The sequence below is a fragment of the Anarhichas minor genome, unplaced genomic scaffold, assembly GCF_050575085.1.
Source record: "Anarhichas minor isolate MPS153535 unplaced genomic scaffold, ASM5057508v1 ptg000011l, whole genome shotgun sequence".
Lineage (NCBI taxonomy): Eukaryota > Metazoa > Chordata > Actinopteri > Perciformes > Anarhichadidae > Anarhichas > Anarhichas minor.
The window spans coordinates 7512814-7535086 of NW_027466457.1; the positions used below are offsets into that span (position 1 = coordinate 7512814).

At 40.9% G+C, this 22273-nt stretch overlaps 2 protein-coding genes across 2 annotated transcripts; one reads left to right on the top strand and one right to left on the bottom strand.

Annotated features, from left to right (window-relative positions):
* Positions 1 to 1045: 1045 nt before the first annotated feature.
* islr2 (immunoglobulin superfamily containing leucine-rich repeat 2) lies at positions 1046 to 5233 on the top strand. Its single transcript, XM_076089157.1, has 2 exons — positions 1046 to 1247; positions 1946 to 5233. The coding sequence occupies exon 2, from the start codon at positions 1955 to 1957 to the stop codon at positions 4088 to 4090; it is 2136 nt and encodes a 711-aa protein (XP_075945272.1). The 5' UTR covers positions 1046 to 1247; positions 1946 to 1954; the 3' UTR covers positions 4091 to 5233.
* A 651-nt stretch (positions 5234 to 5884) lies between these two features.
* Positions 5885 to 17298, bottom strand: stra6 (signaling receptor and transporter of retinol STRA6). Its single transcript, XM_076089912.1, has 17 exons — positions 17047 to 17298; positions 15681 to 15747; positions 14757 to 14839; positions 13966 to 14099; positions 13218 to 13384; positions 12212 to 12337; positions 11357 to 11427; positions 11047 to 11126; positions 10889 to 10950; positions 10590 to 10752; positions 10316 to 10391; positions 9752 to 9885; positions 9191 to 9308; positions 8820 to 8921; positions 8540 to 8703; positions 7711 to 7848; positions 5885 to 6729 (listed from the first exon to the last, which is right to left on the bottom strand). Exons 1-17 carry the CDS (start codon positions 17115 to 17117, stop codon positions 6491 to 6493), a joined length of 1995 nt encoding a protein of 664 aa, XP_075946027.1. The 5' UTR covers positions 17118 to 17298; the 3' UTR covers positions 5885 to 6490.
* Between the last annotated feature and the right edge of the window lie 4975 nt (positions 17299 to 22273).

Here is a 22273-nt window from a genome sequence, read left to right on the forward strand (position 1 = left end):
ATGAAACTTTGCCCACATCAATACATCAGATATACTGATCTAATTAAATAAAAATAATTTCAGCCTGTAGTAAGTCAAACATATGAAATTAAAATAAACGTTAAGGACAAAACCATGTCAGAAGGCTGAGTCTTGAGATCCGTCACTAATTTGATATTGTATATTACACACGCGCGCTGTGGCCAAGTGGTTTGTTGTTTGAACTGACACCGAGTTCACACTGCAGAACACCAGACGATGGCAGTATTTGAACAGGAAATAAGTCTCCTCAGACTGTAACACTAATCCATATGACTCAAACATTTAAGGAACAATTAAGACTTATAATGTTCATTTAAAAAATAAACTTAAAGTCATAGTCGCATCTAAAGCAAACCAGTGGATTAATCAGCACGATTGAAAACTATTTCCGATTAAAAAAAATTACACATTCGTGATTTACCTTAAAGAGGTTTCTAATCTATTAGCTTTCTATGCCACTTCCGGTTGTAACACAATTACTAAACTTTACAAATCAATTTTGGCGTCACGTCACATAACATGATGAAAAGCCATCAAATGATCTGCATCTGATGTGGGTCAAGATGATGTGTCTTATCTCACTGGACTCCTCTGAATTCAGCCTCCTGTCTGTTTATTTGTCTGTTTATTTACTTCTTTGTTGTTGTTTTCGTTTAATATTAAAGTACAATTAATTTAATGCAGCAGTGATGGACATTGTGTCTTTAGCCATAGTGCTCGCAGTACCACTTGACTTAAAACCTGTCGGTGTGTTTGGAAACTCTCGTCTGTGCTTCAATTAAAGACAATAGGCTGCAGCCAACCCGAATGAGGTCAAAGATTAGGCTTGGGTCGGGGTAATAAATTAAACATCGGATCCTAAATTATTAATTTTCTTTGAGGATGGAGGACCCGGAGCATCTGTATCTTTAATAGTGAGGACAGAGATGGGAGAGGCTGCGCGTTCACGGCTCCTTTTCTCGCTCCGTGGCGTCGGGAACGCGCAGTGAATCCCACACTTAGCTGGAGAGGAAAAAAGCGCCGTCGGACGTCAACAGCAACTCACCGGGAAAAAAATGTTCCCTCAACCGCCCTTCATCAACGCTGTCGACGTCTGCAAAAGTCATGTGAAAGGATCCACTACATATGAGGACTCGAGTTTTTTCGGCCATTAAACTTGTTTAAGAGGATTGTAAACTCCGGGAAGTGATTGATAAGACACAGGAATTGAAGTTAAAATTGGAAAGGTAAGATGATTCAGTAGTTAATGGGGCAGTTGCTGTCGGTAAAGGATGAAAAAAGAAGCATCCAGATCTCAGCTAATGTGGAAAGCATCGCCCTGTATGTTAATTGTAACTGATACATCACAAGGGCATATATGCGCAAAATCTACCTCTATGTAAACTGACATTGGAAATTATGCCATTCAACTCTTGCTAAAAGTGAAATGTTTTTGTTTAATTAACTGTAAAAATCAAAGGTTTTATCACCAAAAAAGCGCGTTTGTCCGCACAGTATTATGGAGACGCGCTCAGAGCAGGAGAGACCACATGACCCTGAAATTGCTGCAAATATGACACTCAGCAAATGTGCATTTATGCTTTTCTAACGTGCTCGGACTTCCACACGTCTTTTTAGTGCAGTGCATTGGTTAAAGTACCAGGAAGCTTTGCATGTTATGCGTTGAATCATATTGTATGACAGCAGTATTCATAAGGTTGTTTTTGTTTTCTGTTTCTTTCATTTTACGAGTTTGTAATGCAACTTTGAGCTGCATTTCCCTGCTTTGATTCCCCTTTAAAAAACAACCTACTCAATAAAACATTTGAGTGGATATGGAATGTAAAAGCTTCCACAGTTGCGTTTCCGCTGCTGTAATGGATGTTATGTTATTGTCTGGTTAAAATTTGACCTTCCGTTAATGTCTGACAATTAATGCTTGCAGGTGCAGAAAATGGCGAGACGGCTCCTGCAGCTCCTTGCCTTGTGGACAACTGTGGTTGGCAATGTGCAGTGCTGTCCAGAGCTCTGCAGCTGCCAGGATAAATTTGCCCACCAGTTTGCTGACTGTGCTTACAAAGACCTGCTGGTGGTACCAGTGGGTCTCCCCACCAATGTTACCACTGTGAGCCTTTCTGCCAACAAGATCAAATTACTGAAAAGTAAAAGCTTCATCAATATCACACAGGTCTCCTCTCTCTGGCTGGCCCACAATGAGATAGTTACAATAGAAACCGACTCCTTGGCCCCCCTGATCCAGCTACGCAACCTGGACATCAGCTACAACAAAATCGTGAACTTTCCCTGGGAGGATCTGCACAACCTCACAGCCCTGCAGCTTCTGAAAATGAACAACAATGAGATGGTGAACCTTCCAAAGGACGCCTTTTCCACTCTCAAAGACCTACGGTCGCTGCGCATCAACAACAACAAGTTTATCACCATTGTGCAGGGTACCTTCAGTGCTCTCTCCTCCATGTCTCACCTACAGATTTTTAACAACCCCTTCACATGTTCCTGCAGCCTGGAGTGGCTGAGGGATTGGATCACGACAATTAAGATTCCCATCCCAGAGCCAAAATTAATTGTATGTGAGGCCCCTGAACACCTGAAGGGTACAATGGTGACACTGATTCCCAAACTGGACTGTACGGCCCCTACTGTCACAATAACCTCCGAGCCCAACATTGAGAACACAGAGCTCTACGAGGGATTCATGGTCATCTTAAATTGTGAGACAAAAGGGAGCCCCACACCACAGGTCAGCTGGGAGGTGACTGCAGGAAATCAGAATTTTTTGTTCCCCTTGCCGTCCACTGGAGAGATTAATGACGCGCCAATCAATGATAAAACAACCAACAATCAATTCCTCGTCTTTAGAAACGGCTCTCTCATCGTCTCTCGGATGAGTAAAAAGGAAGATGGAAATTACAGCTGCTCTGCGGTGAATGAATTAGGTAGGGCGGAAAGCAGTGTTAAAGTGGTTATGGCAGTCACCCAAAAACATGGCAGCGACTCAAAGCCCGATTCTGCGCTGGACAAGATCCGTCCATCTGGTAAAAAGCCTGCAGAGCCCAACAGCTCCAAAAACAATGTGATCAACTGGACCAAGCCTGACGAAAAGACAAAGGGCAGCCCTGAAGGTTCATCAGACAAAAGTGTCGGCCCGGGGCAGGGCGGCGGCGATTCAAAGGACCCCGCCTTTGCGAGCAAATGCGGCGTGAGAGAAAGCAGTGAATACATCTCCAACCACGCCTTCAACCTGAGCTTGGATGACCTGAAGCAGTACACGTTTGATTTTGGTGTTATTGCGTTAGAAGTGTCAGAGACGGAGGCCAAAGTGCAGCTGAATCCGCTGCAGCTTCCCAGCAGCAAATCTAACCTTCATGTGAGTCACACTGAAAACCAAGAAACAGTGAATAAAGTGGCCTTTGGTCTGTCCCAGTCCTCATCCAGTAAAGCCACCTTGGACATGCTCTACCTCTGTGTAAATACAGGCAATGGACACTCCATGGTTCAGTGGTCCAACATAGAGGAGGGGGTTAACGCCTACCGCTTCCATGGTTTACACCCTGGCACCAATTATACACTTTGTCTCACCTATGGGGGGCAGGACTGCCAAGTCCAAGTGGTCTTCACAACCAGGAAGAAGATCCCCTCCCTGCTTATCATCGTGGTTGTTAGCATTTTCCTACTGGGTCTGGCCACTGTTCCCTTGCTGGGGGCCACCTGCTGCCATTTGTTATACAAGTACCAAGGTAAGACCTACAAGCTGATCATGAAGGCTCGGAATCCAGATCAGCTGGAGAAACAGATGACAGGAGATTTTGATCCCAGGGCGTCTTTTGTGGAGTCAGAGAAAACCTTCGACCCCAGCGAGTTAGGCGAGGGGGAGGCCGATGATGAGGAAGGAGACGGGGAGGCTGAGGGCAGCGTGGTGACATCCCAGTCCATCCCCGGATCCTCATCCAAAACCAACCAGGAGGAGTTTGAAGTGGGCTCGGAGTACAGTGACAGATTACCGCTGGGAGCGGAGGCAGTCAACATCTCGGAGGAGATCAACGGCAACTACAAGCAGCCAAGCCGCTGAGCTCCGCTGACGTCTGCGAGTATACTGTAAAATATTTTACTTTCAAGCAGCCTACATTTAAGCCGGTAACGTAACCACTATCACTTCACGTGAACAACGATGGCTTCTCATACAAAAAAGGTGGATCTTTTACATTTTTTCTTTACCTCAGAAAGTAGTCCGTCAATCACTTGAGATTGTGAATTAATTCATGTGACATTTGTAGTCTACTGTAAGGTTAAATTAAGCAACATCAATTTACAATGCAAGCAGAGATTTCTACAGTTTGTAAGACCTCAAAACTGACAAGAAAGCAGCAAAATGTTCCCTTTCTCGGTATGGGCGCAAACGGTGGCGCGCGGAGTTCAACGGAGTTTTACGAAACTGAGGGCAAAAAAAAAAAAAAACGATGTTAAGAGTTTTTAGAGAGCAAAAAAAACAACAAGTGCCATATGTTTTAAAAGCCATTTTAATTAAAGTGACATCAGGGACCAATTGCTCTGTCTTAGCTGTGTGCGTCTGTGGATGAGAAAACAACTCTCTCGCCGGCCTATTGCCATGTCCTCAGGTGCCGACACTGCGCCTCCACTCGCAAATTTGGATGGTGGTATTTGATTAAGTGATACTCGATGCAGATATTTGGTTTCGGTGCTGACCTGCCCACTGTCCTGTGAGACCAAAACAAGGGAATTTTCACTTTCAACTGTGTTGTGCTTGACGGGAAATCCCAGGTAATTTACCCACAAAATGTTGTTTGACGTAATGTAAGGCTTTAAAAATGTGCGACTTTGACCTCTTAATTAACGGGTGCTTGCTTACTCTCGCTTTTTACAATGAACCTGTCCATGGCATGTCACGTAGCCTATTTTCTTGTGTGGTTTTTATTAGTGTAGTATAGAGGACTTTAGATGTTATACTGTCAACCTGTGATGTAAAGCCATGTCAATTGAAATTATTATTTTTTTACGACGGTCAGTTTCTATGAAGCCTCAACAAAAGGGCGCACTGGGTGTCTGGCGGCTTCACTGTCTTGTAATTGGATGCATATAGTGAGTTTTTGTGAACTGTTGTAAAATCAAACGGAAAACAAAAGCCGTGACCTTTTAAGATTTTTTGATATCATTTTATGTAAGTGGAATTAATAAAACATGAAACTATACCAATCTTCTGGATTTGTCTGAATTATTTCAGGAAAAAATTAACATTTTCAAAATGTATCTGAAATAATAAAACATATGTAATCAAACCTATAGCTTACAATTTGATACTATAGTTTCGATTCAGATTTCAGCCCAGTTAATTATTATGAATGGATCTTTTTCTGCTTTTGATGCCTTTTTCATTATGGGGGTTTGTTTCGATGTCTGTCATATTTTTTCTATTATATTGTATAACAAAATACGAAAAAGTAGACAGGCTCCGCGATTTTGGAGTGTGTGTTTATGCAGAAGGTAAAGAAAACTGCTGCGTTTGAAAGCGATGATCAACACAAAGCCTCCCTTTGTCTTCATTTTCATTTTGGCCCTGCACAGTTCATTTCGCTCAACACAACAGCATCACACCATGCATTTAAATGAACCCACTCTAGAATTAAACCTTTTAATAATTTATATTATGTAAAGGAGAAAACTATTGTATAGGTTTTATTTACAAAGTGATCAGAAGGAAAATTCGGGAGTTCATATTTTTACTTAAAAGTCGACAGGATAATGCAGAGACATCGATGTCAAATTTGGAAATATCAGAAACGAGAAAAGGCGAAAATAAGAAACCGCTGGAAGCAGCAAGTGGTTTGGGACTTAGATCTACAAATAAAACAGAAAATACAGTTTAATTTGTAGTAGTTCCTATTCCACAGGTTATTGTTAATTACACAAAATGTGTACAATTGAAAAAATAAAATAAAAATGATTACCCTGTCCATGAAAACACCTCATTATGTAAATTCATAAATAGTGAAATAATCGACATATTAATACCCTCAACAGGATGCTTCAGTGGAATGCATGCATTTAGATTGGGCGACAACTAATTTGCATTACCTGCACTATATGATAAATACATATTGGAAAACAAATGCGATTAACCTACAGGTTGAAACATAAAGAAAATGAGTGCCATCTCAAAATAAGCACATAAATGCACAGAAAATGACACATAATGAGGGTGTTCAGTTGGGAGAGCAGTGCCACACAAGCTCTCACATCAGACAGGAGACGGTGGCCCTCATACAAACAACCAGTTTAACATGAAGAGCACAGAGAGGAGGCACAATCTCCAGGCAGGAAAGGCTTGGTGAATATCTCGACATGTGGCGCTGGACTATAAGTGCACTTATTGTGGACAAATAATTTGACTTTAGAACTTGCCCAAAACCAGAAGAGACTTTGTACCAATCCTTAATCAGGGTCACATTCATTTTCAGTTGCTGGCAGCGGTCTCTGCCTCCTTGGTTGCTGCCTCCTTTTTGCTCCCCTCCTTGGCGCTGCGGTTGAGGCTTCCATTCACAAAGCTCTCTGCGGCCTGACGCTGGAAGTGCTTCCTGGTTCCGATCAGGGAGGGGTTGTTGACCAGAGTGTAGAGGAGCTGCCAGTGCCGGCGGGCCCTCTTTGTACTGGACACTTTTAGCTGTTTCTTCTCCTGATTGACCAGCTGGATCCCTGAGGACATTCAGAAATCATGATAGCACCAATGGTATGTCATACATAAGTCCTATTGTCACAAGAATAACCTTTTTTTTAATCTTAACTGAAATGGGAAACAACTTTAAGGCCTCCGAGGACCAGCTTCAGAAAGAGTAATAATAGAAAGCAATCATATTCTAATCCTCTAAGCATGGAGCCAGCATATTGGGCATGCCATTAACACACTGAAAGCTTAAGCCCCTTGGGCTACATGAATACGAAACAGGCAATTATCGTAGCTCATCTGTGTAATCAGCATACTGGAGAACTAATCTTTGTAAAACAATAGATTATTTCTGATAATGCATTGTTCTGTGGATGCAAACAAGCAACATCTCCACTGCACATGTGTAATTGGACTCAGCTGTGACAAGAAGCCAGGCAGAGTTGAATGATGCATTTTCCTGCTAATTTGTCACTATAATGTCCTCTTGTCATCCCACGTGTAGGCGACTATCACCTGCCGTTTGAGGCAAAACCATCACTGCAGATCAGCAACCAGCCTCAAAGTAGCTTCTCGTATTTTGTATGAATTACATAAATTATACATTGGTTGAATAATGTGTATAATGGCAACACATAGGACTACATTGTCTCTTGGTGACAGAAGCTGAGGGCTCAGACGAGTGTGGGCACGCCATAATGGACAGCTGATTAGTTTATGACAGATTTGATTGAGACCAGTAGCAGGACTGTAAATTATTCCACTGTGTGACTCAATTTTCTCCTGACATATTAAATCAGAACGGCTAAGCTTTCATTTCTTCCACAGTGTTATGATCTGATTATGTGAAACAGTGACCTGCCACGAAATTCTCAACCTCTCTGGAGAAATTAAAGATGCTGCACTGACTTTAAAGATAAACGTTCATATCTACATTAGAGGACAAGACTGGCTTATTCTATATTTTTCTTATTATCATGAAAAGACAAAGATGTGAGTTTTGTGCTACAGACCCTCTTCAGCATCCCGTGACCTCTGTGCAGCATTGCTCTCCTGGCCCATGGACTGCAGCAGCATCCCGCAGAAGGCCTTCATCACAGGGTGCGACTGGCTCACCTCAATCTTTAGATAATGAGCATAGCAGCGGTAGGCTGCAGACAGACACAGGGAGGGGGGGATCACTCTGACTGGGCAAAAGCAATAAACACATAGGACTACACCCCATGTTGGCTTTGAGGCAATCACACATAATGGGCCATACAATCACACTTCCTTTTTTTTAAACCACCTGCTTTTTCCTGACAACAGATGTCTTAAGTCTGCAGCCATTTCAGAGATCGGTGTGCAATTACAGTCCACTGCACAGAATACAGATATCATAGGAGCTGCAGCGAGCTGCTAGCTGGGTAAAGTGGAAAGGATACGCATTTCTGGCCTTTAAGTAGAATCATTAAAAGGGCATTTGCTCACAGGAAATTGCTTCTTTTTAAGCCTCCACAGTGAAAGTGGAAAAAAGCACAGTGTCATATACAAAGGTAAACGCATGATGTTAATAGCAATGAATATGTTAACATTGTGTGTCTGAGACTAAAAGCAAAAAAAATGTAGGAAAATGTCAAATACATCGAAGACATTGACTTCCCAAGCAATGCCTTGCTTTTTAATTTGAGCATATATAAAATGAACCCAGAGAGTCCAAGGTACAAGCTATGTACAAAGATTTATTTTGAATGCAGACAACATTGAACTTGACCTACCGCTTTAGACGGGTCAGCATACCAGACAGTGACATTATTGGTTTGCTGATCACCATCTGTACTCGGAGCAGAATATCCCTCTCACCTGGGTCAAACGCCTCCACGTTGCGGTTAAGAAGACTGATGTCCATTCGTCCCATGTGGACAATGTTGAACAGAGCTGTGATGATCATGCGCCACGCTGCCAGTAGCACCCCGATCAGAACATTGACTGGAAACAGCAGGTACGTCAGCAGGAACAGACTGCCCCTGTAAGTCAACATAGGATGCATTAAACATAGAGGACAATGCTGCAATTATCTGACAGTAAAAACATGAAATAAATGAACATGAGATAAAACATGGCTTTGAATACAGTGACTCACCTGTTGTCTAGGTCCCGTGTGCCTGCTGTTTTTTTGATGAAGCAAAACCTGCCGGTGATATGTTGAATCAACACAGCCAAGAGAATCATCAGCCAGAAGGGCCTGAAGGGACAAAATCAACAATCAAACATCTCCTGCAGTGATAGAAGAAAGACAGAAGGCACACAAAACATTTATGCAACTGACAGAACAATATATGACAATCAAGCCATTACTGTGCAACATACAGTACATGGAGAATAATGTTGCTGTCGATTGAAAACCTTTCCAGGTGTCAAGTCTTCAGAAAGTAAGAAAGCAGCCTCAATTCTATATTAACCAACTTGCATTTTTGAGTTATCCAAAACAGGGAATTGAGATGTGATGCTCACCACATGCTCCACAGGATCTGAAAGAGAATCAGATTCTCTCCGCGCAGTACAGGCATGATGAAGAGGAAGACGGCGACCAGAAGGCAGAGGAAGAACACCAAGGTTTGGACGATCATGCCTGCAGAGGAGAGATCAGAGCCTCACAGATTACAGCCTGTCCAACATCCTTCAAATCTACACGGCAATAGAAATTGTTTCTTATGCGAAACCTTGAGAACAGAATATGAGATGTATCCAAAAACAAACATAAAGGGAGTTATGAACAGACAGAGTGCTATTAATATGGTTTGACATGTTAAAATGTAATGCCTGGCTGAGAATATTTGGCCTAATTGATGATATTTTTAAAAATCTGCCATTACTGTTTTACCACTATCTGATGTACAAACATATCCCCCTCTTCTTGGGGTACAGTATGCACAGTTACTATATGACGCACAATATCTGAGGTTTAGCAGCATTTCTAAAGCAATAAAAACTAAATAAATCGAAACATACTGGAGATATGGATAACAGGATCATCTATATTCTTGACGTGAAGTATTCAATATGTAACTGTACCGATGCAGATGTGAGCTGCAGTGAAGCTGGTGTATCCCATCCAGCAGACCAGTGCTGGTCGCGAAGGCCTGATACTTCTCTGGCAGTTGTAAACATTATAGACATCTCCTCTGTACAGCCCCTTCAGGTTTGACCTACAGATGCAAAAACACTATCAAGACAATGCAGCACTATGCAAAACACAAACTGATTCATCCATAAATGTACAAATTACTTAGTTAATTGAAGAGGTAATTCAGCATGGGATACGACCGAAATGCAATTCAATATTCAACATGGAAACCCATTTATTTTAATACGACGTAATTTATGGTAATGGCTCAGTATTTCATTTCTTATCTTAATAGACATTTTCAATTCTAGCTGCAGTAAACGCAGAGTAAATCCTATTCTGTCTGGATGATTAGTACTCTATTATGTTATAATAACTCCTCTGTGAACCATCGCATTATAATGAAGGAACCAGAATGAGAAGCACGCTCATGATTCTTGGAAACTTTGGGAAGAGAATAGAAAAAAAAATAAGGAAAATACAGCTATTGCATCTTTCTTTTTAACACCTACCGATGCAAAACCATGGACCGCATGAGCATGGCCAAGTTGACCAAACCAGACAGGGTCATTGCTGAGATATAGCACACTGCAGGGAAAGGAGCACACCACATGCAGGTTGTTCACCGGGGGAGGGTGTCATTCATTGACAATTAGCATGGCGAATACATGCTGCAACAAGCTTATGAGGAGGGCCATGTTAATGTTCTATGACCCTAATGTGATGTAACTGAATAAATACATGTATCATGCATCTCTCATATCACTCCTTTCTGGTCTCACTCACCTTCTACACACCACATGTAATGAACCACTATTCTGACCACTTCATGTTTGTCTGAAGACAGCACGATCTTGAAGCCATTTAAAACGTTGGCGATGTCTTCATCGACTCCCAAACGGGCAAGCTGGAGATGCGGCACCACTGCCGAGATCAGTAGAAGACCCACCTAAAAAAAAAAAAATAAAAAAAAAAATGAATTACTGGAAAAGAAAACATCAATCAACTTACCGTTAGGTGAATACAGTGTGCAGCACTGAGAGTCTACTGACTGGATTGTAAAGTCTAATAGCTATGGTACTAACCTGATACAGGGTAATAGATGAAACCACACCAGATATAGCCAACTTCAGTGGAAAACGGAAAGCTGTTTGAAAAATAAGATGTAGTAGTTATACAAATTGAAATGACAAGACAACACTTGATGGCATGACCAGACGTAACACAAGACCAACATGTTTACCTTCCTCTGGTGTATAAATATATGACTTCACAGCATCGATTATTCTTTGAGGGAGCTTTGGCGTCTCTGAGCTCGATGTGCTGAGGTGAAAGGTAAACAGAGGCACACATTTACACCTCACTTCAAAGAATTCACGAGACATTTTTGCCATCATTCTCGAATACATCAAATAAATTTAGAATTAAACAGCTGGCTCAAGCCGTTTGTCATTTTGCATTACTTTCTAGCTGAAGACACGTCTAAAGACGAACAGAACATCTGACAACGCAGCAAATCAGGTGTGTTACTGGTAATAGGCTACAATTCTCACCTGATTTTGGTGGGCTTCTTCTTCTGGAGGATATTCTTCACATAATCTTTATAATAGCTGCTGCTGAGATCCTAATAGAAAGAAATGGACAGCAATCATGAAAGGAACCAAAGGATATTATAAAAAGTAAATAGGTTAAGATTGAGCTGCAAAATTGTACGATTTAATTGCTTTTTGGGGTCACGCTTGAGTTTGGCCTTCATATTCCTGAACTGCTTTGTAGGTACGTGGTATTATAGGTACTGTTTAACTTTATTTTGTTATTATTAACATGTGGAAAAATATTTGGTCACAAAATAAGCCTCCTTAAGATAAGTTTCCGTATCTGTGCAGATTTATGGTGTCAGGACGTTCCCGTGGGGTGGAGGGGAGGGGAGGGGAGGGGAGGGGGGAGGGGGAGTGACACTTCAGGCAACCGCGTCAGCCCCGGCTTTGTCACACCCATACTGAGATTAGCATCACATAAACACAGCATTGTGTCTCCTCAGTGAAAAAACAAGGCAACCTTTTCATAATCTGCTCAAGAACATAACGTAAACCAATAACGTCAAATCTACTTAAAATGATTAGACTGGCATGCTGCGTTGGACTTCACATTTTCCCTCAGCCTAGACTGTATGAGCTTGATAAGCCCCTTGATTAGAAGGTGGCTTATAAAGGTTCCTCACGTGCACAGATTCAGAAGAAATGTGCGTCTTAGAGAGATTTTTTTAATAGTTCATGCTTAGGTGAACGTAGAAAACCAATCTTGTATCCAGTTTGTTATGTAAGCAGGCCAATCAATTAGTGCTGTGAGGACTGTGCAAGCAACCTGGAGCAGACATGCAAAGGAGCTGCACTCAGATCAAGACTTACCTCTGAAGCATTGTTCTGTTCGGTGCCATTAAAGCCCTTGAATAGAAAAAGGGGATACTGGAAACTAAGGAATGCCAAGCAAGCTATCTGGGGCAGGCTGGAGAAAAGGGAGTAGTGCTTGTGTATCTGCAAAAGAATAAAAAAAGACTTATATCACCTAAAAACTAAAGAAATACATGTTAAAACTACATCATTTTGGCACAAAAAGGGGACACAAATGGCTTTGTGTGACGTGGTGGGAGTCTGCATTTTGGCCAAATGGGATTCCCACCACAACACAAACAACTGAGACCTTCATCAACCAGATTAGATTGATTTAGTGCCATAGAAAATGCTCACATATTTAAAGTTGTTATCATTAAGTTTTGACACCAAATGCCGTCATATAATAGTGTGGGATTTTTCTTTTTGCCATGTTTGGAAATAAATACTATACGAAATATAATATTTAGTCAAATGTATTCTGTTGTCTTCGTGTTAAGCTTGGTCATGCAGATCAGCTCAAATGTTCCCTGCAGCGTTTGGTGTGTGCCAGCTCATGGTGGGATCATCACCACTATTAAAAAAAGAAGAAAAAAAAAAGGCAAACCAACCAAAGCCTGGGTGTCTCTCTTTACTGAAACACACTAAACTGATTAACTGTGACAAAGCTTTTGATTAAGACTAACAGACAGTGGAACTAATTATTTTGAGTCTTAAACATTCATCTCAGAGAAAACCAAAACAACGTGGACAAAATCTGGGATTAAGTAAAGTTGAAAACTCCAACCATGTGTCCATCTGAAAAGCCTGATATTCATCTTTTCAAATCACATCTCTTACATGTACTACAGACCAGCTTTGTTTGGCAATTAATGGGTTTCCAGACCAGAACAAACCTGCTTTTTCTCTGAAATAATCCTTAAAATTTAGACAAATGACACATTACAAAGAAAGTTAATCCAGTGACAATCTAGACAATATAAATAACTCTAATCCTCATGAATCTATTTCTGTCTTTGCTTACCAGAGGTGTTTTGGGACAGTCAATCTTCTGCCAGACCAGAACACCAAAGTGCGTCCAAGACAAGAGGCTACCAAGTACATAGCCAACTTTATTATGTAAAGTACCACATGCCAGGAGAGGGTAGTATAGTGCGGGGTAGTAGAAGAGTCCCAGAATCACCCAGTTCTCTGCAAATACAACTAAATTGTGTGAAGACCAAGCAGAGCATCAAAAGCAATAAACACTGATTTTTTTTGTGATTTACTAGAGAAGCAACACAAAATTGAAACTTTGAAAAACAACTAATTCTGCTTCAGTTTTACACTTAAAACACCTTTTCTCAAAATGTGTGGAAACTATGAGGGATCTAATGTCCAATTCTGCTGCATAGCCACTATATTTTCTACTCTGCTGAACCTTGTACTTTTGGGGATTGTGTAAAGTAGCAGGGAACCGACTCCTTAGAGTCAATTCTTACGTAATTTCATTTCAGAAAAAAAGCTTCTCGTAAAGATTAGTTGAAAATAACAAGACACATGGAAACAAAATAATCCAATTACATAACACAGGTATTTAACAAACATAATGTGTGTGTGTGTCCATTTGATGCTGCCTAATCTTCCTTCATCCACTTGTTCAATAGAGGTGCAGTGACACATCGTAACTACCAATATAAACAGTAAAAAGCGTAAAAGAATTACAATCTGTGTAAAACGTGAATGCAAATAGGCTGAAGCTAGTGCAGGAAGAACCAAGATGACTTTCTCACGTTTATTCTCTGTGTCTGTTGTGAAGGGGAGGGGGTTTGGTGATATGATCAGGCCCCACAGTTTGCACAGCAGCACTCCAAACACAGCCACTGCAAGGCCCTTGTGCTGCGTATGATCCAGGAAGTTGACCGGACTGTGAAATCAAGCAGCAGGTATTTAGAGCCCACGTGTTACCAGCCTCACATTTGAATGTCACTGTAGTATAATCAACTTTGAGCCTTAAAACTGGGTTGAGATTGAAAAGTCCATCACAGTTTTCCACCTCAATTCATCCAGGGAAGGTTCACTGAGCATGAAAGCTCTCAGCAGCACCAAACCCCACAATTACACCTGGAAGTTACCCTGTATGACCACAGCTTTATCTGTTGGCCACTGTGCAACTCCAACGGAGCCGAATTCGGGGCTAATTGCTCAAGGGACATCAGCAAGTCAAACGATTGAATTAGTGCCGAGAACATTTGTACTATTAATTATTTTATTTAAGTTGCAAGTACACACTGCTTTAAAATCGCGTTTGTGTTTGTTTTGGGAAACACCAGTCATCCTTAACTTGAGAATTAGCTAAAAGTTGCCTTTATACAATGGTAAACTAACGGTTATTATCTCAACATCCAACAAACAACTTGGAACAAAGATCAATAGTAATGTAAATTACATGCAATTCACTGGGCTAGACCAAGCGAAGCTACAAGTATGGTCCTATAAAAGCAAGTGTCTTTAATTTCACATTTAACCATGGTGTTTATCGTCATTCAAGAAAGGAGAGATAGAAAATAAACTTCAGCCTCACCTGAGTAAACCTGAGAGTCCTTTCTGTCTGTCGCCCACCTTCGTGCGTCTGGCTAAGATTGCTAGGATCAGCATGACAACGAGCTATGGAGGAGGAGAAACGTCCGTTAGCCTCATCTACACAGTAGCATGCAGCTGTGGATTCCCCAGGGTTCAGGCCTGACCCTGCTTCAAACCTGCCAAACCCCGGTGTCTCATTAGTGCTCCCCATGGATGTGGTCTGAAAGAGTTGTCATCAGTCAGGATCACTGACCAGAGAGAGTTCAATGATCTGTTATGACCTGCGACACATTTAGGAGGATGACGGCCTTGCTCTACTTCGGGACAGTCTGGACCAAGTAGCGTCTTTAAAGCAGACATCAGAAGAAGAGAAACCAACCTAAATGTTAATGTTAGTGAACATTACTGGATTTCACATTAGTTGAGTGACAAGATTGGTGAATCTTCTGCACTCATTATTATATTAGATTCATTTTTCATTTGTATTACTTGATTCATTTGATTCTATGGAAATCACTTGGAGAGCAAATATATTATATATATTAAGTCACCATTTTGGGGTCAGGATCTCCATAGAAAACATATTGATAGGCATATAGTCATATTTAGTGAAGCATTCAGAGTGGCCCACACCTGGATCCGGATCATCTGGTCCTTGAACTAGTGCCAAATTGCATTAAAACCTGTTCCCAACTTTTTTGAGACATCCTGTTAACCAATTGCCAAACAATGAATGAAAACATTAGACAGGGCTGACTTAGCCAAACCGTGCATAACTTTATCACAGGAAAGAAAATCATCATCTCTCTATGTCACACCATAAAACACGGTAAATGTCTGAAAACAAGGTGTGATATCAGGCACCCAGTGAGTTTGAACATCATGACAGCGTAATGTTGCGTCACATTAATCCAAAAGAACTTACAGATATTGCAGTGATGCATATGTGGTAGAGTCTGTCATCAGCAGTAGGGTCACATGGCAGGATTTCTCTAAAAAAAAAAAAAAAAAAAGGAACAAAACATCTACACATGAGCAAAACAATCAAACTTAAGACTCAAGGATTTGAGTCACTGAGCAGACCAACACCTATAAACCTTTCACACGTCACTGTCAGGACCATTTGTAGCTAAAATCCCACAGCAGAGATTTGCATTTAAACGGATTGGTATCAGCGTGACGCAGGAAAACAACAAATGCCTATGTTCAAGTTCCTGTACAGTAGAAGAGCAGGGACGCCTGGTCATGGGGTAGTTATTACAACTCTGATATTCAGAGAAAGCCTCATACGTCATATATTCTAGGTTAGGAAAATGCTACACTCACTGTATGATCTGTGAGCATAGAGATGGCAGCTTCCAGAATTAATGTTTTGACTTTTTTTCCACAACAGTCTCTTACCTGTCCGAACAATGTGTGAATTTGTAACATGGCAGAGCGTTTGTAAATTTAAGGCAATGTCAAAATTCTCATTCAGAGCTGGCTGAGGAGGCGGCACAGCAGGACATTTTAGTGTTTACAAAGCAGCTAGCTAAAATATAGTGATCTACAGTAGTGGCAACCACTACTCAACACAGTTTACACGACAGCCAGACAGTTTATTAGCTTAACATGGTGATAAATGACACTTGTTCCATCGTATTGCTGTCCTACTGTTCATCTGACGCCATTATTAAATACCCATATTCTATTAATCAGTTGGTGACAATGTACAAATGAAAATGCAATTTAGGTGTAAGAAACATCCCAAAAAGAACTGGAAATATTGCATGTGCCCTGTTGCATTGTGGGATGGGCCAGGAGCAAAGAATGATGCGATAAGACCGTCAGTATCAGCTTTGAATCGTACATCCTACTTTGTATGGTACACTACATCTCTTTTTGTGGTTGAAAATATTTACAGTATAAACAGAGTTATTTTGGGGTTGAATGCACTTTTGCTAAAACTGTCGTACTTTTTCTGGGGCAAAACTTAAAACCTGTGTTCTCGATGCATGAAAATGAGCCAGCTTCTCCTGAAACACTGAACAGAAACAAGACCACACACTGACACCGACACCGTGGAAATGTGCCAAGTGTCACCTAATATCTCAATGAGAGCTGTATCTCAATGCAAAATTGTTAAGACTAAAAAGTTTGAATAACTATTAACACAAGTTAAATAATGGACAAACTGGACATTTTGAGTTTTATACAAACAAAAATAAAACATACAAAACTAAACTAAGTTGATATTTAAGCCTCAAATAACTAGTCTTAAATCTTCAATAAGACGATTAGAATGTACTTACTCTGCTTTAATTATGGACGGCAAAGGATCCAGGTCTGGGTACTCGTAGTCATCTATGTCATCCTTATCCATTGTGCTGTCTCTTTTTTCCAACAGGTCCAAAGTCTTACAGAAGGCTGGAGTACTTTTAACCACAATCCGTGCTGACACACTGCTGCGATCGCCTTGACTCAAGAGATAAAAGTGTCTTCCAAGTTGTACTCAGTTGCTGCTGCAGAGGCGTCCTTGCTTCCCTGTGTTCGGTCTAGCCCTCACTCACGTTACTCTCCCTCACAGCCTGTATTCAGGTGCCCTCGTCCCACTGTGGAGCTGAGAGTAATGTGACAGGTCCTGGCTGCAGCGTGCTGCCTCCACCCTGCAAAGGCCCTATTTCAGCTGAGGGTTACCACCACACTGGGATCCTGGGGAGAGAGTGAGAGAGAGGGGGGGGGGGGGGGCAGTGTGTGAAAGGAGGGAAAAAGTGGAGATCTGGGCAGCCAATCTGGAAGGCCACCTGCGATTTACAGGGATTACATCTACTTTTGGGCTTGTGTTATTGGACCTGTGGCCGATAGTTGAAGAGGTCAGATATGCAAACTCCAGCTACTGTAGGAGTGTGTGGGTAGCTGGGAGCGATGTGTCTTTCCCATCAGAGCCGAGTATCACATTGATAAAAGGGAAATTCAAGTGTTGTTCCCCTAAGTCATGGATCAATTACATTTGTGAAATGTTACCTAGTGGAACCAAATAAAGCCGGATGGATGAACTGCATGTTTTCAGGACGGCCAGTCAGATCAAAACATTATAACTCTGCACCTTCAGCTTGATAAGGATCAAGGAATGGTTCATTTAACCCAGTACTTTGTCTTCTGCAGATGAATGCAAATAAAGATTTCCATGGGCATATTCATGTGGAAACAGTTTTCTAAACCAGATACCTGCATCTTTAATTTTCCCAACTGGTATCCAGTTATGTTGTTTAAAAGAAAAACATGGTTTTCCCAAAACTGTGACAACTGGTGATTTCCAAACAGTAACGAAGGTCATCCTGTAAACAACTGATAAAGATGAGAATGAGGGAGGGGTGAATCTACGTTTTCAACATGATACGAGTACATGATATGCTGAAATGGATTGAACAATAGGGACAGTCACACTGCCCGAGGAAAGGAAACTCATGGAAGCTTTTTTTGTCATGTGATGTCTTTTGTCAGCTCATAAGGCACAAATAATGTCCAACAATAAACATGGACAACTCTCCATTGTATGGACTTACACAGGAGAGTAGACTTTATAATATCAGCCTTCGGGAACAAATTCAACTTACCAATGCACTTTCTTTTTTTTTTTTTTTTTTTTTAAATCATCAGTCATCTCAATCAAAATATATAAAAAAAAAAAATCACTAGCAAAATCTATGGCACTGTTGATAGTTACATACCACTTGTGTTTCTCCTACTTTCCTGTTAACAAACATTAGTGCTAAAAAGGTTAGTTATTAATTGATAGGGTGAGCAACAGAAAATTGATCACAAACTGTTTTGATCATTAATTTATCATTCGGTCATCTGCAAAGCAAAAATGCCAAATGTTCTATGAACCCAGCTGCTCAAATGTGATGATTTGCACATGTTTCTTCTTTCCAAGTTGTTTTATTAGATTTTAAATTTCAAAATACACTTTATTACAATCCACCGGCCCTCCCCTCCCCACCCCATCCCCTGCTGGTTGTTTTTATATAAAAAGATAAGAGAGTATACACAAAGATAGTAATAATAATAACTGTGTCTTAGCTTGCATTACAATAGTACCAGTATATGATTATATTTAGGCGACAGCACCACGAGAGTCAAAGAGAACAGGAATGTACAAAAGCACATAATATACCCACAAAAACAAATAAATAGATTTTAAGAAAAAAAAGGAACCAAACAAAGGATTCAAAACGAGCCCATTGCAAATGACATCCAAATATACATGTTCTTTTCCTGTGCTGTCTTTCCTGTTCTTCTCAAAACAGGAATACGAGTTGTGTCTTAGGTGGCAGAAAAGGTGATTTGGACCGCAGGTGTTTTCTATTGAATTCAAAAGAATGAATGACAGCAGCGACAGTATAAAGAGAGGCAAAATGATCACACAGACCCTCCAAGTAAGTAAAGCACAAGCATGCGAGTGCTACAAAGACAGGCCGAGGTCAACGGTCATGGCAACACCCTAGCTCAAATGATTTTCTTCCTGCAACAAGTTGCACTCACTCACTCACACTCACTCACATTCATTTCTGGAGTTTGTTACATACATAAAAGGTTAAATATATATATTTTGCAATATGTCTGCAGAGATCAATCCTGCATTCAGCTGCCGCCGACTGAGACTAAGTCAGTTTTGCAACACTGCCTCCATGTCAGCATACACTCATTATGCCGGGATTACAGTCACACAACTTTAAAAAGCAACAAAACGTCCCTCCTAACACTCCTGAGAAAACGCGGTTTCTCAAGCATAGTAAAGCACTAAATCAAATGTGCTCCAGAAGAATAAGCAGCCCAGCAAATAAAGGGGTCACTGAACAAAGAATGCTTTGAACAGTTATAATTACATCACAGAGAGGCACAGTTTGATTGAGCAGGACAGTTCAGTTGTATCAGGTTTAGGGAAGTCGGCTCGAAAGCCCTTTGGTTGGCAATATATTAAGCACAAAATAATCATAATTGAATTACAAATTTACTAATCTATTTCTAACAATCAAAACAGCATCATCATCAACTGTGACAATAAGTCAGGCATCCACAAACGAATTAAATGTGGGAGACTCAGTTAACAAATGGTTACAGTGCTTAAAAAAAGATACTAAATCAAAATAATAATGCATGAATATAGAAAAGGTTGACGGTACCTTTAAAAGTTATTTGCCCACCCTTCCATGACCATTACTGCTGCCAAAGCCCTGTCTTAGTAAAGATGCTCTCCATAACTTTTCATACTGACTTTCATATCCACAATTTCATCATTTGGGTACTTTTATGCACCCAAACTTTGTTAAACTTGCATGTATTTAAATGAGACTTTATTTTATTTAACCACACAATGAAGCGGACTATTGACAGATTGTTGTCCTACTTCCCACAGCAGAGCATGCGTGTCCCTGCTTTCGGTGAAAGGCAGCTGCAGCCCGGCGGTGCTCTGGATTTTGTTTCACACAGAAAATCATGGACAAATTTCATGCCTTTGAAGTTGAGCCTGATCTTCCGACAACAAAGAGACGTTCATCCAGAGAGCCACCACAGGTAACTTAATCACCTGTGCCATCTGTTTCACGTGCACTGGACTAACTTATCTGCGACTTACATGAGGAAGTAAATGTTTTTTTTTTATGCATATATGATTCCACCGGCGTTATACTGACTTGCTGTTTCAGTGTCGGTGTTTTTTTTTTTTTATGACCCAAACATGCTAATCACTTTTAGGCTAACGTTACTTACCGACCGCGTGCAGGTGTGCTGCAGCACCAGGTGGGCGTGGAAGGTGGATTCATATCAAAGCAGCAGTGTTGGTACCAGCGGGTCATTTTATCAAGCGCCAAAGAAGTATACTTTTTTATTTTTATTTTTATTTTTTTTAAAAGCTGCGTTTTGTGCCATAGTTGACAGTTAAATTTCTTCAAACATGTCCACACTGTGGCGTATAGCCAACAAAATGCTCCACAGTTTGAAATCAGGATCTTACCTCGTGTTAACCTTGCGCTCCCTTGGCTTGGGGGACTTTAAATGACTTGAGTTTTCATCCCTTTCCCCCATGCATCCACCTCGGAGAAGTTTAATAATTACATAAACAAAACAACAAGCTAGACAGCAACTTTTCTTTTCTCTGGACACCTCACATGCCATGTGTGGTTGGGACTTTGACCGGCCTTTTATCTTGTTGTGGTAAGAACATCATAAACGAGACAAATAAGGTGACAAGTAAGGTCAAGTTCTTGATAAGAATGAGAATGCAGACATCTCGCAACATATGTATTGAACAATGCTATAGTCTTTGTCATTTGGGTGTGCCTTTTTGAATGAAAATCATATTTTAGCCTTTATAAACCAAAGTATAAGTTTGCATTTGTGTTTTAGCTGTGTCTCCATGTTAAGTGTACTCAATGACCTTTGTGACAGCTGTTTGCTCTGTGGACATTTCAGGCCAAAGAGGAGATGGTTCCTGCCATAGTTGCATCAGCATAACAAAAGGTTACTGTATATTCCGACACATATTTCTGATTTCCCAGAAGTTCTGTGAAAACGATGCAGGGAAGGAAGCTGAGGCGGTGACTGTGAAGTTTAACCAAGACATTCATTTCTGGTACACACCGACAACCTGGTGCTGGAGACTTCCTTCAGACCAATTCTTGATGAATACTATTGTGCAGACCAGCATGGGTAAGGTTTACACCGTCACAACAATCTGATTTGTCTTTACCTTTGTCACCATTTATTATTTCAAGATTCATTTAATCAGAACCATGACGTTCACCTGAACGCAGAGGCTCCGCTTGTGAGGGGCTTAGATCAAATGGTTGACGTCGAAGTAAGAGATTCTTTGCCCCACTTATCAATTTCTCCCAACAGTCCCATTGTGGCCTCTTTGCGACTTTATCTTGATGCACTGAGAGCAGCTGGTGTTCACTGTGTTCCTGTAGTCACACCCTGATGGGTTAGGGGCTCTATCCAGGATCCTAGACCAGTTTTGGGGTTACAGCAAACACCAGAACTTCATCCAAATCCATCCCCGCATATAACTGGAGCAGTTACATAAAAAAAAATGTCACTACTAATATAAGCTTCTTGTGGTTTTGGCATCATTGTATCAGGATTTTGTGCACAAAGATGCCATTCACAAATGCATTTTTAGCCACAGGGCTCCACTGTCTTTTCACTGCCTCATTAGTGACAACAGTGCAGGGAAAGAGATATTGTCTTTATTGACCTCAGAAACAATATTCTGTTCATGTTCATATGATCAACATCATTTGTATTTTAGGATTTTACCTTCAGGGCTCACACAGCTAGTGAATGTGTGTCCATTAGTTTGAATTCAAGAACTGTTTGTTATTCTTCTCTTGCTTAGCTTCCTGCCTCCGGCACTGAAGTGGGAATCTCAAGTGCAAGTTCTTTATGCGTCCTGAGAGTCCTGACTTGTTCCCTTACACACCAGCCAAAGATGACCTTCCTTTGACCGTCACGTGAAAGCCAGTGAGTACATCCTCC

Excerpts from the sequence above, each read along its gene's own strand:
- islr2 (XM_076089157.1), top strand. The coding sequence starts at position 1,955 with ATGGCGAGACGGCTCCTGCAGCTCCTTGCCTTGTGGACAACTGTGGTT.
- stra6 (XM_076089912.1), bottom strand. The coding sequence starts at position 17,117 with ATGGATAAGGATGACATAGATGACTACGAGTACCCAGACCTGGATCCT. Across the intron at positions 14,100-14,756 it reads GGACTCTCAGGTTTACTCAG|TCCGGTCAACTTCCTGGATC; the intron begins GTGAGGCTGAAG and ends TTGATTTCACAG. Across the intron at positions 12,338-13,217 it reads ACTGTCCCAAAACACCTCTG|ATACACAAGCACTACTCCCT; the intron begins GTAAGCAAAGAC and ends ATTCTTTTGCAG.